Source organism: Sphaeramia orbicularis, chromosome 14 (genome assembly GCF_902148855.1).
Source record: "Sphaeramia orbicularis chromosome 14, fSphaOr1.1, whole genome shotgun sequence".
Taxonomy (NCBI): Eukaryota; Metazoa; Chordata; class Actinopteri; order Kurtiformes; family Apogonidae; genus Sphaeramia; species Sphaeramia orbicularis.
Genome location: NC_043970.1, coordinates 1,677,689 through 1,694,741, shown reverse-complemented (window position 1 = coordinate 1,694,741; position 17,053 = coordinate 1,677,689). Strand labels below are relative to the sequence as shown.

Sequence of the window (17,053 nt, the reverse complement as noted above, 5' to 3'; positions counted from 1 at the left end):
AATATTTATTCAATATTTATCAAAATGTAAATGCACTATTTTTTATATGGACCTAATTCATAGATATACATACTGTTACATACTGTTATTCATGGTTAATACATACATACTGCTGGTTCAGATCCTGCGGTACCACATCTGTATTTGTATTTATTTATTTAGTTACAGGACAGTGTCTATTGGCATTAGTTACAAAGACCAAGATGCATGCACCAGATTTAGCAGAGAAGCTAATTTCCACCTGTAGTCCTGGACAAACGACCAACATAACAAACATCATTTAGATTATAAAGTCATAATATACTGGACCCATGTCCTGTGCCCATGTGTCTGTGTTTAAACTCAATAACTGATCTGTTTAATCCATGTATGAACAGGTCTGAGTAAGAACTGTCACATGACACATGGGACAACTGACACAAAGAACATTTAAGAGTAAAAATACTGAAATTCCTGCTGCGTGACACAGGGACTGAAAATGAACCTCATTTTATTGACTTTATTCAAATGTCCAAAACCTGCTGTTCTCATCATAAATGGATCCGAAATGAAACACAGGACTGTAGCTGTGACGGAAAAACTACAGCTGGGATCAATATTGGACCAAAATGTGGAAATGATCAGTTTGGATGAACAAATATTATTATTAAAGTTAATAGTGTATTTACATATGAGTCTGAACAAATATTATTATAGTTAATAGTGCATTCACATATTTTAGTCCTTTTTAGGTTTCATTTTATATTGATTATATCTTTATATCTTTTTTCAACAAGTGATTCTGAAATTTTGTAAACAGTTCCATAAAGTAAGAGTTCTTAATCTAAAAAATGAGCCTATTTGTGAAATGATAGGAGAAACTTTAAGTTATGACACTGATGTTCACTTTGTCTGGATCTGACCCTGTTCATGTTGTTCATATATATACATCTTATCTCATACTGTTAATACTGTAAATTCTGCCTATTCATATTTTGTCCAGTTTTAGTTTTTATTCTACTTGGCTCTATTCTTATGTTTCTTTGTAAATGTATATTCAGTTTTTTCTGATCTTATTTTTAGTTTCTGTAATTTTATTTTCGCTCTATTCTTATTTCAGTAGCATTGGTGTTTTATTAATATTGTTGAACTGACTGGAGTAGCACAGTGACAATAAAGCAAGGTTATAATCGTTAACGAAAACTAAAGAAATGACGAAAACTAGAATTGTAAAAACATTTTCGTTAACTGAAATAAATAAAAACTATAATTCAAAGAAAAAAACGATAACTGACTGAATCTGTATTGTGTGTTTATAAAACTAACTAAAATGTGTAAAAATTATGGATAAAATTCCCTTCATTTTCATCTTTGTCAATGTTGGATTGATACGAAATTGATTTATTTCCCTCAAGCAATTTTCTCTGCTGGCACCATATGATATTTAAGGGTCCGTCACTTGTGTTCACTTGTGGTTTCCAGTCGTCTTCTGGTCCCCACTCTACCTGGAAACATGGAGACTAAAGTTGGGAGAAAGCAGCAGAGTCCTGTCTGGGATTTATTTGAATACGACGACAGAGAAGAAGAGAAAAGATATTAAAAAAAAAAACTCAAACTAAACTAAAACTAAGCATTTAGAAAAAAATGAAAACTAATAAAAATTATCAGACCTGCTCTAAAAACGAATTGAAACAAACTGAATTAGAGAAAAAAAAGTCCAAACTAAATAAAACTAAACTAGAATGAAAAATCCAAAACTGTTAGAACCTTGCAATAAAGGCTGTTCCATTCCATTCCATTCCATTCCATTCCATTCCATTCCATTCCATTCATGTGTGTGGGTCCAGCTGAACTGACAGCTCTTCTGTGGTTCTTCAGGAGTCCTTCTGGGCCCAGAGTTCAGGACGGACTCTCTGAGGGCGGAGTCTATCTCCTCGTCTCCGTCTCCGGTGCTCCCCTCCACCCCCATGACGGCGGGACACTCCAAGACGGGCAGCAGGGACAGCTGTACGCAGACCGACAAAGGCCAGAACCAGGACACCAGCAAACCCAGCACCCCGGCTCTGCAGAGCATGACGCTGCCCGCCCGCCTGTCCAACCCCAGTCCGGTCTACATCCCAGACCGCATCGCAGGTCACATGACATCCAGACAGCTGGGGGGGGGGGGGGGGGGGGGTCACTGCCTTTGGCTTTTCTGACAGAAGGGAGGGGCCGGACTATAGCAGGATAGAACATGAGCTTATAGTGTTTTGAGTTATTGTATGTGTTTGAATAGTTTTTATCTGTCTGTCTGTCTGTCTGTCTGTCTGTCTACATCAAATCTATCAGCTGTAGAATCTAGGAGGAGGGACAGATGTTCAATTTGAAGGACAGCTGAGAAGGTTGAACACTGATCCCTTCCATGTAGAAGTGAATGGAACATCCAGCTGATCCCCTGAACATGTCTGATTTACTCATGTTTGTTGGATTAGTGTCTTTAATGGAACTCCTTTCCAGTTCAGTCAGTCATGTTCCTATGAATCCAACAGAGTCCAGACTTAGTTTAACAGACATGATCAGGATAAAGGATCCATTTATAGATGATGGGTCAGGGTTAGTAGTAAGAAGACGTGTAAACTCAGTTCATTCAACCCCTCAAGTGCTTTTACACCGTTATCACTAACTTAATACAAGACTCAAACAATACATTTTTCTTAATTTTAACATTTAACCTACAACGGCTCCATGATGCATTAATTAGGGCTGGGTATCATGGCAAATTTCCATAATCAATTTGATTTTGATTCATAAGGTTCTGAATCAATTAATCACGATTCAATTCGATCCAATATCGATTCGATTCAGCATTAATTGATTCAGATTAATTTAGTGATACCAAAGTACAATTTTGAGTTGTAACCTGATTATTTGAATACCGCAGTCATGCACCACATCAATACTGGGATCAATATTGATGTTAGAAAGGAAATAAATCTGACATTTCAGCAGAAGGAATCTGCTCTGAAATAATGACCAGGACACAAACATGTCCATGTTTCTGCAGTGGATCAGAACGGACTTCTTCGTCATCTTTATTGTGTTTCATGGCTGGTGGCGTCTAGTCACTGGGGTGGGGGGGGTATGCGCCTCGTGATTGTTGGCTGGAGTGGGACTGGGGGGGGGGGTCGGTCATTGTTGCTTTACTATTCCTCTAACCACATACTCATCCATAGGTGATAGTATGGATCCAAGTTATCATTCCAAGAACGACCAGTTTCCGTGACTCGCCTCGGAAAACCTCTGGGCGTCCAGTTCCTTCACACTGCGGGTTTGAGTTTGAGGCCGGGAGGACCTCCAGCGGAGGGGTTTTCCCCACCCTTCCTCCACATCTTTTCTACACCAGAGCCGTCGAGAGCGAGACCTAGATTCCCCGACTTCCCCAGGGGTTTGCAAGACAGAGCCAGTTGTGCTTCTGCGTACTCCTGGTCCTGCTCTGAAAAATCGACCTCGTCCACTATAAATCAATTACGCAAAATTAAAACGAAATCGATCTAAAATCAATCAAATCTATTTTTTTGCCCAGCCCTAGCATTAATTGAATTATACTCATTAATATGATCATGGCAGTGATCATACAAACAGACTCAACAATTCAACAATAATTGCAGCATATTTATTAATTCAACATTATCCATAAACAAACAGCCCTCAGTAAAATAAATAAATTACAGCCCCAAACTCAAACTATCACAATATATGACAATAAAACGCTTTGAATCTTGAATCTCATAAAGAATAATGATGACATTTGTCTGACATCACAGCGTACAACAGTGGTTTCCAACCTTTTTTGTCTCATGACCCCATTTTAACATCACAGATTTCAGACAACCCCAGACAGTCGAAACGGAGACTTTTTTTTTTTTTTTGCCAAAATTAATTTGTTTTTGATCATGTAATAGTTTGCTATAATATGTTGCAAATAAACGTTAATTTTACATGACATTTAAGTTATATAATGTAAATTTTTATTAGTAAGTTTTTAGTTTTTTTAAATTTCAGGCGATCCCATTTGAATTTCAGGTGACCCCACATGGGGTCCAGACCCTAAGGCTAAAAAACACTGCATTAACTGCTCCCAATCCCCTTTTTCAGTTGTGTGGTACAGTCTGTTCTTTCTCAAACTGATAAACTCTTGCACCACAAACATCTGAAACCAGTGTTCAAGGGGTTCAACTGAAATGAGGAGGAAGGAGGGTCTTATTTAGAGGTTCACCTGGGGTCTAGATCCACCAGCAGCACCAAAGTTTGCACTGGAATAACGTCGATCCTTTTACAGTGAAACCTTGCAACTTTAGTAATTTTTTTTTTTTTTTGTCTTTTTTTTTATCAATTACTTGAAATTTCAGGTGACCCCACATGGGGTCCCGACCCCAAGGTTGAAAAACACTGGCGTACATTATAATAAAACCAAATGATGAAATATTTTCCGTCGTAGTTGAGGTTGAACAACATAAACTCAGTCTTCTACAGTCTTCCGTTTACGCCCTGATGTGTTTTTGTTGCAGACGTGCCAGTGTTTCACAGCAGCACCCTGGAGCGACGGGTTCCCCTGCAGTCCCACCCCCAGCAACCCGCAGCCCCGCCCCCTCCAGCACCGCCCAGCCAACAGCAGGAAGTAGACAGCGACATGGTGGAGATCCTCATCTGACCCCGCCCTCCATGTGCCCTCCGTCTTCAGTAACATCTTCATCATCATCATCCACAGGAGTAGAGAAGACGGCAGCTTCACCTGAACCTACACGTAAAGCAGTCGGAGGAAACCACTCACGTAGAGACCGCAGCCTGGTTTTGTTTATGTGCACGTCCGACATGACAGGAGGTTTTTTACCGTTCGCTGTCACATCTTCGACAAATCAGAAGAACAGCAGGAGTTCAACACTGTTATGCCTTAACACAGGGCTCTCAAACTCATGTTCTTTCAGCTTCCACATTCAACCCGATTTGATCTACAGCGGGCCGGACCAGTAAAATAATAACAGAATAACCTATAAATAATAACAACTCCCAATTTTTGCCTTTGTTTTAGTGCAAAAAAAAAATCCAATTAAATTATGCAAATACTTAGAGTACTTTTATAAACTATCCAAACAAAAAAGATATGAATAACCTGAAAAAAACTGATTTTTCTTAAGAAAAATAAGTGCAATATTCAAAATATTATTCCTCAACTAATCATTTCTACATGTGGATCATGGATCAGATCTACAAAGACACTAAACACTGAGGAACAGGCAGAAAAGAGTTCAAATTGTGCTGAATTTTCTTTAGACAGTTCAGGTTGTTCATATTTGTTCAGGTTATTCACATTTTATTGGTACAGGATTGTTTGTAAATGTAAATATTTTCATAATTTAATGTTATTTTTTGCACTAAAACAAAGACAAACATTTGAAGTTGTCATTATTTAGAGACATCATGTAATATTTTTTCACATCAAACTCAGAAGAAAATATAGCCATTATTTTTTGCAGGATATTTTACTTCAGATCATATTGGTCTGTATGTGGAACTTGAACCAAAATGAATCTGTGGAATTTTTGCACTGTGCAAATTCATCCCACGGGCCGGACTGGAACCTTTGCAGGCTGCATTTGGCCCCCGGGCCGCATGTTTGACACCCCTGCCTTAACACTTTGACTACAGCTGTCTGTACGAAGCACCTGTGAAAACTGTAAAGTGGAATCCACAGCGAACGGTCTGATTGTGTTGAGCCTCAGATCGAAGTTTACCCGTTTGTGTTTGAAGAAGCAGCTAGATCAGGGCTGTCAAACTCATTTGAGTCCAGGGGCCACGAACAGACCAGTAAAAAAAACAGCATCAGAAATAAGAACCACACATTTTTCACTTCGTTTTAGCGCAGTGTAATTTTAGCAATATTTACCTCATTTCCACATGTGCATTCCAGATCACACAAAACATTTAGTCACAGCAAGGTTATAATCGTTAACGAAGACTAACGAAATGACAAAAACTAGAATTATAAAGACATTTTCGTTAACTGAAATAAATAAAAACTATAATTCAAAGAAAAACACGATAACTGACTGAAACTGTATTGTGTGTTTACAAAACTAACTAAAACGGATAAAAATTATGGATAAAATTCCCTTCGTTTTCGTCTTTGTCAATGTCAGCTTGATATGAAATCGATTTATTTCACTCCAGCAATTTTCTCTGCTGTCACCATCTGATATTTAAGGGTCCGTCACTTGTGTTCACTTGTGGTTTCCAGTCGTCTTCTGGTCCCCACTCTACCTGGAAACATGGAGACTAAAGTTGGGAGAAAGCAGCAGAGTCCTGTCTGGGATTTATTTGAATACGACGACAGAGAAGAAGAGAAAAGAGACGACAAAACTAAAACTAAACTAAAACTAAGCGTTAAGAAAATCAAAAAAACTAATAAGAACTAGCAAACCTGCTCTAAAAACTAATTAAAACTGACTGAATTGGAGAAAAAAAAAGTCCAAACTAAATAAAACTAAACTAGAATGAAAAATCCAAAACTATTAGAACCTTGGTCACAGGCAGAATATGGATCAAATTGCTCTTATTTTTCTTCAGAAATTTCAGGTTGTTCATGGTTGTTTGGATTGTTTGCATTTTTTGTGAAAGGATAGTTTGTAAATGTAAACATTTTCATCATGTTTATTACTTTTGATCCCCATTAGCTGCTGCACACCACAGCAGCTCCTCTTCCTGGGGTCATTAATAACATAAAAACAAAACACCACAATTTCCCACAACTCACTCAACAAACAGGATGTACATACACTCAACACAACAACACAAAAACCAAAAATCATCAACAGCACACAATACAAAACATTTACAATAACAATAATAATACCAACAACAACAACAAAAAAAAAGAATAAATAAATAAACCCAAAAAACAGCTCCACAACAAAAGAAAAACAAACCGTCTGGATGATGTCACTATAGGATGTGCAATAGTTCACTTATTCTTGGTTAAATATGAAAATTCTCAACCTTTTAGGTAACGTTCCTTTTTCACTTCATTATTTATGTGTTTGAGTATTATATGTGCTGTTATTTTACTCGTCTGAACCACTTGAAAATGAAAATTGACTGATTGAAAATGAGTTTGACACCCTTTGATTGTTCATTTCTTCAGTGCAAATTTTGCATTTCACTGATTCCTCCCACAGGCCGTACGTTTGACGCCCCTGTGCTGGAGAACGGCATCAAAAGTAGAAAATGAAGCCCAGACTGTCGCTGTAACGGGCCCGTGCACCCCGACGCTCCAGTCAACTTTGATTTGAAGGTGAAGGATTTCAGTTTGTCGGATGTGGAGGCTCAGGCGCACTTTGGAATGCACTACCTTTAACCTTTTGTCCTGAGGCCTTCACATACGTGTTAATGTTTGGACAAAGTGACGGCAGCACATTTCAGCATGGGGGCGGGACTTCCTGCCTCTGTTCAGCCCAAATGTAAACCAGTACTTTATGGTATCGGAGCTGGTTTAGCTGGTGGTTCTGTGTCCTGGTCTTGATCCAGGACCCTCATGGACTGTGTCACTGGAGGCATAAGAACCCCTTTGGACCAAACATTATCAGCTACCTTTTTGTTGCATTTTATTGCACTACCTGTTTTTTTTTCCTTTATTATATGTGGTTCCTTTGTTTGTGACATTACTTTAAAACATGTGGCAGTAGGTATTTATATTTAATGAGGTTTTTATTTTACTGAAGTCAGAGACGGCACTTAGAGCACAGATGTCAAACTCATCTTAGCTCAGTTCCACATTCAGCTAAATCTGATCTGCAGTGGGCCGAACCAGTACAATAATAACAGAATAATACAGAAAAAATAATGTCAACTCCAAACTTTTCTCTACATTTAAGAGCGAAAAAAGTAAATTTACATTATGAAAAGGTTTAGATCTACAAACTATCCTTTAAAACAATGTGAGTAACCTTAACAAACTGAAAAAAATAAGTGTAATTTTAACAATATTCTGCCTCAGTTTATCATTTACACATGTAAATTGTAATATAAAAAATACAAAAAACATTTAATATCAGGCAGAATCTTGTTAAAATTGTACTTACTTCTCCTAAGACATTTCAGGTTGTATATTTACACTTATAAAGAGAAAAATTTGGAGTTGTCACTATTTATGTTATTATGATCATATTTGACTGGTCCTGCCCACTTGAGATTGAATTGGTCTGAATGTAAAACCTGAACTAAAAGAATTGTTAATATCTTAGTGTAATTTTTGCTTTTCACAAATTTATCCCAAGGGCCGGACTGGACCCTGTGGCGGGCCGGATTTGGCCCCCGGGCCGCATGTTTGACACCTGTGATTTAGAGAATCACAAGTCAAGTAAATAGGGTATTGACCCGATGTGTATGGACGGAGGCTCGTACATTTACTCTGAGTCTGTGATTTGGGACGTTTTCCGTCTGATCGTAGCCTTATGGTCGTCGGCGTGTCGAGTATCAGTGCAAACGAATGCAAATGACAAGTGATGACACATGACATACAGGAGTCTGAGTGTCAACTGTAAATACAGCCTTCTGTTCCTCTGTCCATACACGAATTACACACTATTAGCCTCCTCTCATAACTGTCTAACTCGTACACAAATGGACAAAAGTATGTGGACATGTTGAATTCAGGTGTTTCTTTTCTAACAGGGGTCTGGGATCCAAAACAATAATGACTAATGTCAGAATATAGTTTTATATTATGGGATAAATATCATATTGATTATTAATATTGATGTTTCTGTGTCCGATCCTCATGAACAGGACATCTCAGATTCAGATTTATTAGTTGTCATTCAATAAAAACATCCCAGATGCGGTTACAGAACGAAATAGCAAAATGCACAGCACAAAATAAAAACAGAGAAAAAAAATCCTAAAAACACCAACTAATAAAAACAACCCATATATATGATAAAATATTAAAAACTGCACTAAAATAAATAAATAGTAAAGATAAAAAAGAAATATTGCATGATGGAGGAGTCACTATTGCACCTATTGTTGCACATTCTGTATTTCACTTCACCCCCTCAACTTTGGTTAAGCAGTCTTACGGCTGTTGGATACAAACTATTTAAAAATCTGACAGCTGGAGACATGATGTGTCCCAATATTTTTGTCTATATAGTTTATAAACATCAATATTTCCTTAAACTTTAATGTTAGATTTTTCTTCCTCTGTCAGATGTGATGAAAGATGTGGAAGATGGTTAGATGTGGAAGAAAATTATTATTTACAGTCAGAGCAGGAAAAATATTATAGAAATTTAGAGGAAGAACATTTAAAATCAGAAAAAAAAATCCAAGTTCAGAGAAATTAAGTCAAAACCATCACAAGTCTCTTTTCCATTGACCCTCAAATTGTGTGAAAATAACTTGCGCAAAAAAATTTACCTAAAGGAAAAACGACAATTTCACCAAAGTCGCAAGAGTAAAAAAAAAACAAAAAAAACCAGATGTTGACGGACGTTACTACAAGAGAAGAAGAAGAGTTTGTGTGGACACACCAGGAAACCAAATCATTTTTTACATTTAGTACAAGATAGAGGGGTAATATATAATAATAATAATGGATATATCTGTAAATCAACACTATATTTATGTTCGTCACCATGTTTATGGAATGACTTCTCGTGTCATCTTGCGATTATAAATAAACAAATCATCGCATTTGTGATTTAATGAAAAAAACGACTTTACGCACTTCTGTTTTTTCGGCATTTAGTAAATATCGGTAAAATTTTGCACAGATGTTCAACGGAAGAGCGACTACTGAGGCATTTTGGAAACAAAGATAAGAATTTAAACCAAACTAACCAGTGCAATGATATTTATCCCATAATATAAAACTATATTCTGACATTAGTCATTATTGTTTTGGATCCCAGACCCGTTAGAAAAAAAACACCTTATGCCTTATTATGCCTTGCCTTATTTATTGAATTTTTTTTTTCATAGCAGACAGCTCTGTTCTACTTATATTCAAGTGCTTACAGAAATGTTTCATAATGTTTATTGGTACTGACAATACCAGCATGACTGGACTACATTAGTTAAAGCAGTGTCTGACTTTAATCCCAGACGTTTGTTCAAATGTGTCACTAATCTACAGCTGTATCTGTTCAGATTTATTCAGTAGTTGATATTACTTGGTATTACAGTTCATGGTTAGCATTCAATAAGTTGGCATTAACAATAGTGTTAGTTCAGTGAGAACACCTCCACCATTTTGTCAAAAAATGGACAGTTTTCAGTCTAAGAAGCTAAGATTCCAACAACCGCAAATGAAGGCATGAGGGTAAATAATTTGTTGGTGTAGAGGAAGAACATTTAAAATCAGAAAAAAAATCCAATTTGAGAGAAATTAAGGTTTAACCATCACAGGTCTCTTTTGAATTGACCCTCAAATTATGTGAATATAACTTGCGCATAAAAATTTACCTAATGGAAAAAAAGACAATTTCACAATTAAAAAAAAAAAAAAAAAAAAAACACATGTTGACGGACGTTACTAAAAGGGAAGAGTTTTAAAACAAACATGGTGCAGTATGTGTGAACACACCAGGAAACCAAATAATGTTTAAATTTAGGACAAGATAGAGGGGTAATATATAATAATGAATATATCTGTAAATCAACATATTTATGTTTGTCACCATGTTTAGGGAATGACTTCTCATGTCATCTCGCAATAATAAATGAACAAATCATCGCATTTGTGATTTAATGGAAAAACCGACATTGACTACTGAGGCATTTTGGAAACGAAGATAACAATTTAACCCAAACTAACCAATGCAATGATATTTATCCCATAATATAAAACTGTATTCTGACATTAGTCATTATTGTTTTGGATCCCAGACCCCTGTTAGAAAAGAAACACCTGGATTCTACGTGTCCACATACTTTTGTCCATTTGTGTATGAGTTACAGTTATGATATGAGGATAACCATACGTGCATTCCTAAAACAAACTGTGGTGCTGGTACCTCATGGTGTCTGTGCAGAACTTAAATAACCTTCAGTTACTTCGTTTGCGTCCTGAAGGGTGTTGTCGGGGTTTGGGACGTCCCTCTCTGGACACGTGGAAAATGACGGTCTGAAAGTTTCATTAGCTGGCTGACTGACCTGGTTGGGTTTGTTCTCAGATAATCGGGGCTTTTGGAGTTCAAGTGGGACCGAAGGGGCATCAGTGATCATGAATGTGACGCTTTGGGCTGACTGCAGTCTGGGGTGGGGGTGGGGGGGGTTGGGGGTCTGGGGTGAAAACAGAATGGGCTGAGGATGAAAGTGCCCAAGTTTGAGCTACTGTGAACAGCTGGGTCTGTGGATCTGTTGGCAATTGGATATTCTGTTCAGAAACAAAAGAAAAACTAGTGGTTAATTGATTTTTGTTTTAAAATTGAATTTCATGGTGTTTTTCTTTTTCAGTGTCAAAACAGATCAACCAAATTTTAAAAAACCAATTGATTTTTGTTTTTGCTTTCTAATAAAAAAAAGAGAGTTACTACCTGACAGTAAGGTTATCGTTAACGAAAACTAACGAAATGACAAAAACTAGAATTGTAAAAACATTTTCGTTAACTGAAATAAATAAAAACTATAATCCAAAGAAAAAAACGATAACTAACTGAAACTGTATTGTGTGTTTACAAAACTAACTAAAACGGATAAAAATTACGGATAAAATTCCCTTTGTTTTCATTTTTTTCAATGTCGGATTGATACGAAATCAATTTATTTCACTCCAGCAATTTTAGCTGGTGTCACCATGCGACACTTCACGGTCCGTCACTTGTGTTCACTTGTGGTTTCCAGTCGTCTTCTGGTCCCCACTCTACCTGGAAACATGGAGACTAAAGCAGCAGAGTCCTGTCTGGGATTTATTTGAATACGACCACAGAGAAGAAGAGAAAAGAGACAACAAAACAAACTAAGCATTTAGAAAATAATGAAAACTAATAAAACCTAGCAAACCTGCTCTAAAAATGAATTAAAACTAACTGAATTACAGAAAAAAAAAGTCAAAACTGAATAAAACTAAACTATAATGAAAAATCCAAAACTATTAGAACCTTGCCTGACAGAAATGGAAAACTGGAAGAGTCATACAAACCCATCGTCTATCTTTTGGTAATTGGATTTTCTTTTCGGAAACAAAAGAAAAACTAGTGGTTTATTGATTTTTGTTTTAAAATAGAAGAATTAAAATTGAATTTCAAGGCATTTTCTGCGACCAGATGTTGTCATTTTCAAGGAAAGAGTGCTAATGCCTAGGTCCCAAAAATTCTTATGAACAGTGGGTTTGTACAAATCTTCCAGTTTGTACAAAATCTGGACATCGTAGACATCGTAGACAAGCTCCCTCCATGACTGTCCACGATGTCCAGATTTTGTATGAACTGAAAATGACACAAAAAAAACAGGTGTTTTTGGTCCGTTTTTCCATTTCTGTCAGGAAGTAACTTTCTTTTTTGTCATTAGAAAAAGAAAATGAAAAACCTGTTTTTTAAATTTGGTTTATCTGTTTTAACACTGAAAAAGAAAAACGCCTTGAAATTCAACTTTCATTCTTATATTTTGAAACAAAAATCAGTTAACTACAAGTTTTTCTTTTGTTTCTGAACAGAAAATCCAATTCCCAACAGATCCACTGACCCAGCTGTTCACAGTTCTGACCAGAAAACTGTCTAAAATTTCTGTTGGATATTTACAACTCATTGAACATTTCATGTAGAAGCACATGGTCGGGGGGGCGGGGGGGTTCTTTCTTACATTGATCTGGATTGTGTCACAGATAACTGTAAATGTTTTCCAAGCACTTGTATTAATCTACACGAGACACTCCAGGAAAAGTATTCACAGATGCCGTTTGACTGATGGGAAATGAGCATCAGCATGGACAGAGTTTATGCGGTTGGGGGGGGCACTGGGCTGTTTTTATGCTGGGACAATGTGGGGACTCATGGGTACACTTCGCACCGTAGACGGGTTCTGGCACTGACCCTGAATGTCTTCCAAGAAAATCCAAGTATCCTCTGAGCTTGTGACCAAAGGTAGTAGAACGGACGAGTGCCGAGCAGGTCGTCACATGTTGAGTCTTAAATGAGCTGGAATGATGCAGGAATGACGCGTCTGTCCGACGTAGATGTGACGCTAACGTCCGCATGTTAGAAACACTCTGGCGATTTAACCATTCCTTAAGGCGAAGACACACCAACCTGATTTTCGTTGGTCGGACTTCGTCAGTCAGTCGGGTGAGGTCAGTGACATGAGTCTGTTTGGTCTGTTCCGTTCGATCGGCCGTCGTTAATGTTGTCTCCAGTCTTTTCAGCCGATTCAACACATGTAATCGTCCACTACCCATCATTCAGTCGGACCAGTCTGATTGGTGGAGGGATAGACCTGGACTGGTGAATCAGTGAAGGAGAAGTTTCCATGTGAATCCAGCTCTGCCATGGTACTGCACACTATTATGCCGCATTTCCAGTACGTGGTACCGGCTCGACTCGACTGGGCCTTTTTGCGTTTCCATTACAAAAAAGGACCTGGAATCTGGCACCTGGTACTAGTTTTTTGGTATCACCTCCGCCGAGGTTCCAGGACTGGGGACCAGATACTAAAAGGTGACACTGTGTAAACACTGCAGACCACTGATTGGTCAAGCTGTTTCTGTGACCCGCCCTTTTACAAAAACCAGATGAAGAAGTTGACAGTAAAGTTAGCAGTAGGTTAATCCACATGATGACAGCCTGAAAAACTACACCATGGTTGGTTGAGATTCAGTCTTTGGTGGCCGACGATAAATTCAGCATGAGTTTGACGAGACAACACGCAACGAGCGAGTTTATCAGCAACTCTGAGCAGATGGCATGGAAGTAACACACCGGATCACTATGACGACCAGGTACAGTAAAGTCAGTAGTATCCTGTAATGGAAACGGTCTCCAGGAATAGGACCTGGTACCACAGCCGAGTCGAGCCGGTTCCATGTAGTGGAAACATGGCATTATTGTCTTCTATAATAGTTCACTCACTGCTCAGATCGGATCTGAATGAGTGACTGTGGACTTCATTCATTCCATCAAGTCAACACTGTTAGCATTGTTAGCATAGTGCCATTTCTCCTCAGTTTTCGCCTGCGACATCTTTCTTCTTAGCCTTAGAGCTGACAACACCAGGATCTTCTTATGACTAACCATCCATTCAACGACTTCAACAACACCAACCCATCTGGACTACTGAACACTCAATGACTGACAGTGAGCTCTGGGTTTTGGTCTACAGGGATGTTCCGTCATTTCTGGGTTTACGTCTCGCTCAAGCGCAGAACGTATGCTCACGTCGGTAGTTGGTTTGGTGAGTTCTTTAGACTTTTTTGACTGCGTCGGGGAGACGAGAGTCGACTGATGAGTCAGGTTACCTTGTCTGGCGACAGTCGGCAGTCAGGTTGGTGTGTCTTCGCCTTTAGAAAACCCCTTTAAAGACCGATAAACGCTTCAAAAGAGACGAGTGGGATATTTATTTACTTGCTTTTATATAATAGAATGAAATGTGAAAATCTCCTGTGCTGTTGTTCATCACAGACCATATTTCAGAGAAAAACCACTCACCACAAGAAGCCAGAAATGTCACTTCTGCCGAGCTCTGTAGAGGTAACATACGACTTTAATTTCATATTAACGATATATCACATTTTTCTAGTAAATCTACGTCTACATAATCTCAATGTCAGCAACTGTTTTTTTTCACATGTAACGTAAGTTCAAGTTAAGGTTCATCATTTTAAGTGAAAACCAAAAGAGTAGAGACCAAAGAGGCTCAGTGGGGTCAGTTCACTGAATGCCCAGGACCAAGTCCAAACGCACTGACACCATGAAGAGGAGATGGACCCAAACCTGGGTGGACTTTACCCAGAACTAAGGACTAAGACCACTACTACAAAATGAATGGTTCTGTCTGGACTCTACAGATGAACAGCTGTTGTGTGGAATCCCTGATTCTAAACACGTCCTGTGATTTCACATCCGGTCACATGAGCAGCAGTGATGTCATCGATTCAGAAGGTCTGTTACTGGGTTGGATTTACCGTGTTTGACTGGTGCCTTTGGAAACCTGTTTTGTAATTGAATGCAAAAAAGCACAATTCCAGTGTTTCATAGTAAATGTTAATAAATTCTTTTCTTCATGCCGGCTCTGTAAAGTATGTCCAGTGTGTCCAAAGTATGGCCATGTTGTGTGTCTCGACAACTTGGCTCCAACTTTAAGACAAAGAACTGTGTGAGTTCATCGGACCCTCAGGTGGGACCCTCAGGTAGACGCCTCCACATGTGACAAGTACGTTTATTTAACCTTCATAGGGCACAGAGAACTGAAAATATTCTGTCATTGACTGATTTTTTTTTTTTTAAAGATGATGGAAAATTCTGGAGGTCGTCCGTCATTTTGACATTAAAATACTGAGGGTAATCTACCAAAGAAGGGTTTCACACAACACTGAACAGAACCTGGACCCTACAGTGCCTACCTGTATAGAACCCTATATTTAATACAATAGCCTTACAATTACGTTGCTATGGTCAGAACGCTTTGGCGGTGACTGCTGGACAAGTACGGTACAACATGCACGAATACACAACAGCATAAAAACAGCCACATCTAGAACCTGTGGATCCACATGGGTCAACACACTAGTTTTGACAATGAAAAGGTTAGAAAATATGCTGTGAGTCCTTTTGCCTGTTTTTCCAGAGCACCTAGAACTTTCCGAATCTAGCAGTCATTTCCAATTTACTGCATGTTATAATTCTGCTAAAACAGCTTCTTCTCCAGCTTCTAGTACAAGTGTGAGTGAAACGACCGTAATGATCCAATAAAACTATGAAGTGCAATGTCTCAGGTTTCACAAACAGTGAAAGGGTTCCATCCATCCAAACTGCACATGTGCAGGGTGTGTCAGCCGTGACACATCAGGTTTTAAAGAGTTACCCCAAGAGATGATGACGCCCAAGAACACACTGAGGTTGAAATGTTGAATTTCCAAGTATTTCATTGAGTGTCCTATAAAGGGTTAAAGCTGCTTTTCCATCAGATGCATTTGTGCAGCTCAAAGCCTTCATCACAGTTGACCTTTGGAAACATCTTCATCTGTTGTTCCATATGTCACTGCTACATAGTATGAATTCTTCAACTGGATTTCATTTCAGCTCTACCAAAGAAATCACAAAGCACCACATTTAAATATAAAACCTATTTTTATTCAATAAAATACAGCAGTAATGGCACAGCTTCAAAACCATCTGTGTGAATCCAACACATGCAGTGCAGTCGGTGTTAAACTGATCCAGTCGGACAAACACACACCTGGAACATCACTGTTTACACTTCACCTCCGCTGGTTCGAAACAGGGCTGTCAAACTCATGCCAGTTCAGGTTCTGCATTCAGCCCAATATGAGCTCAGGTGGGTCAGACCAGATAAATAATAACCTAGAAATAATAACTAAAATAGAAAATTATAAAATAAATTTCTCTTTTTGTGTGAAAATGAAATTACATTATGAAAATGTGAACAACCATGTACACTCTGAAATATCTTTTTTTTTTTTTAAAGTAAGGGAAATTTCAGCACCACCCTGTCGCAGCTTCTTATTAACACAGTTTACAGATCACAGTGGATCTACAAATGTACAAACATTTACTAACAGGCAGGATAATGTTAAAGTGTATTCTTAAGAATTTTCAGGTGTCTCATATAGGGATGGGAATCGATAATAATTCAACGATTCCGATTCCATTATCAATTTTGCTTATCGATCCGATTCCTTAACGATTCTCATTGTGGGAGGGAATAAAAGAGTAAAAACAGATGTGTTTGCAATAACTGTCTTTTATATTTCCATCTGCACAGAAAATGTAACATATACAGTATGAACAAATAATAATAACTGACGATGCCGGGCTTGGTTCGGGGGGGGGGGGGGGGGGGGGGGCAGCGGGCTGTGACGCTTTAC

At 38.3% G+C, this 17,053-nt stretch overlaps 1 protein-coding gene across 1 annotated transcript in view; it reads left to right on the top strand.

The window, feature by feature from the left end:
- The window catches only part of LOC115433295 (angiomotin-like), a 45,273-nt gene extending 40,252 nt beyond the window's left edge, over positions 1–5,021 (top strand). Inside the window, 2 exon segments of the mRNA XM_030154620.1 lie at positions 1,858–2,112; positions 4,527–5,021. Of these exon segments, the coding sequence (XP_030010480.1) occupies positions 1,858–2,112; positions 4,527–4,669 (398 nt within the window). The 3' untranslated portion in view covers positions 4,670–5,021.
- The last annotated feature ends 12,032 nt before the right edge of the window (positions 5,022–17,053 follow it).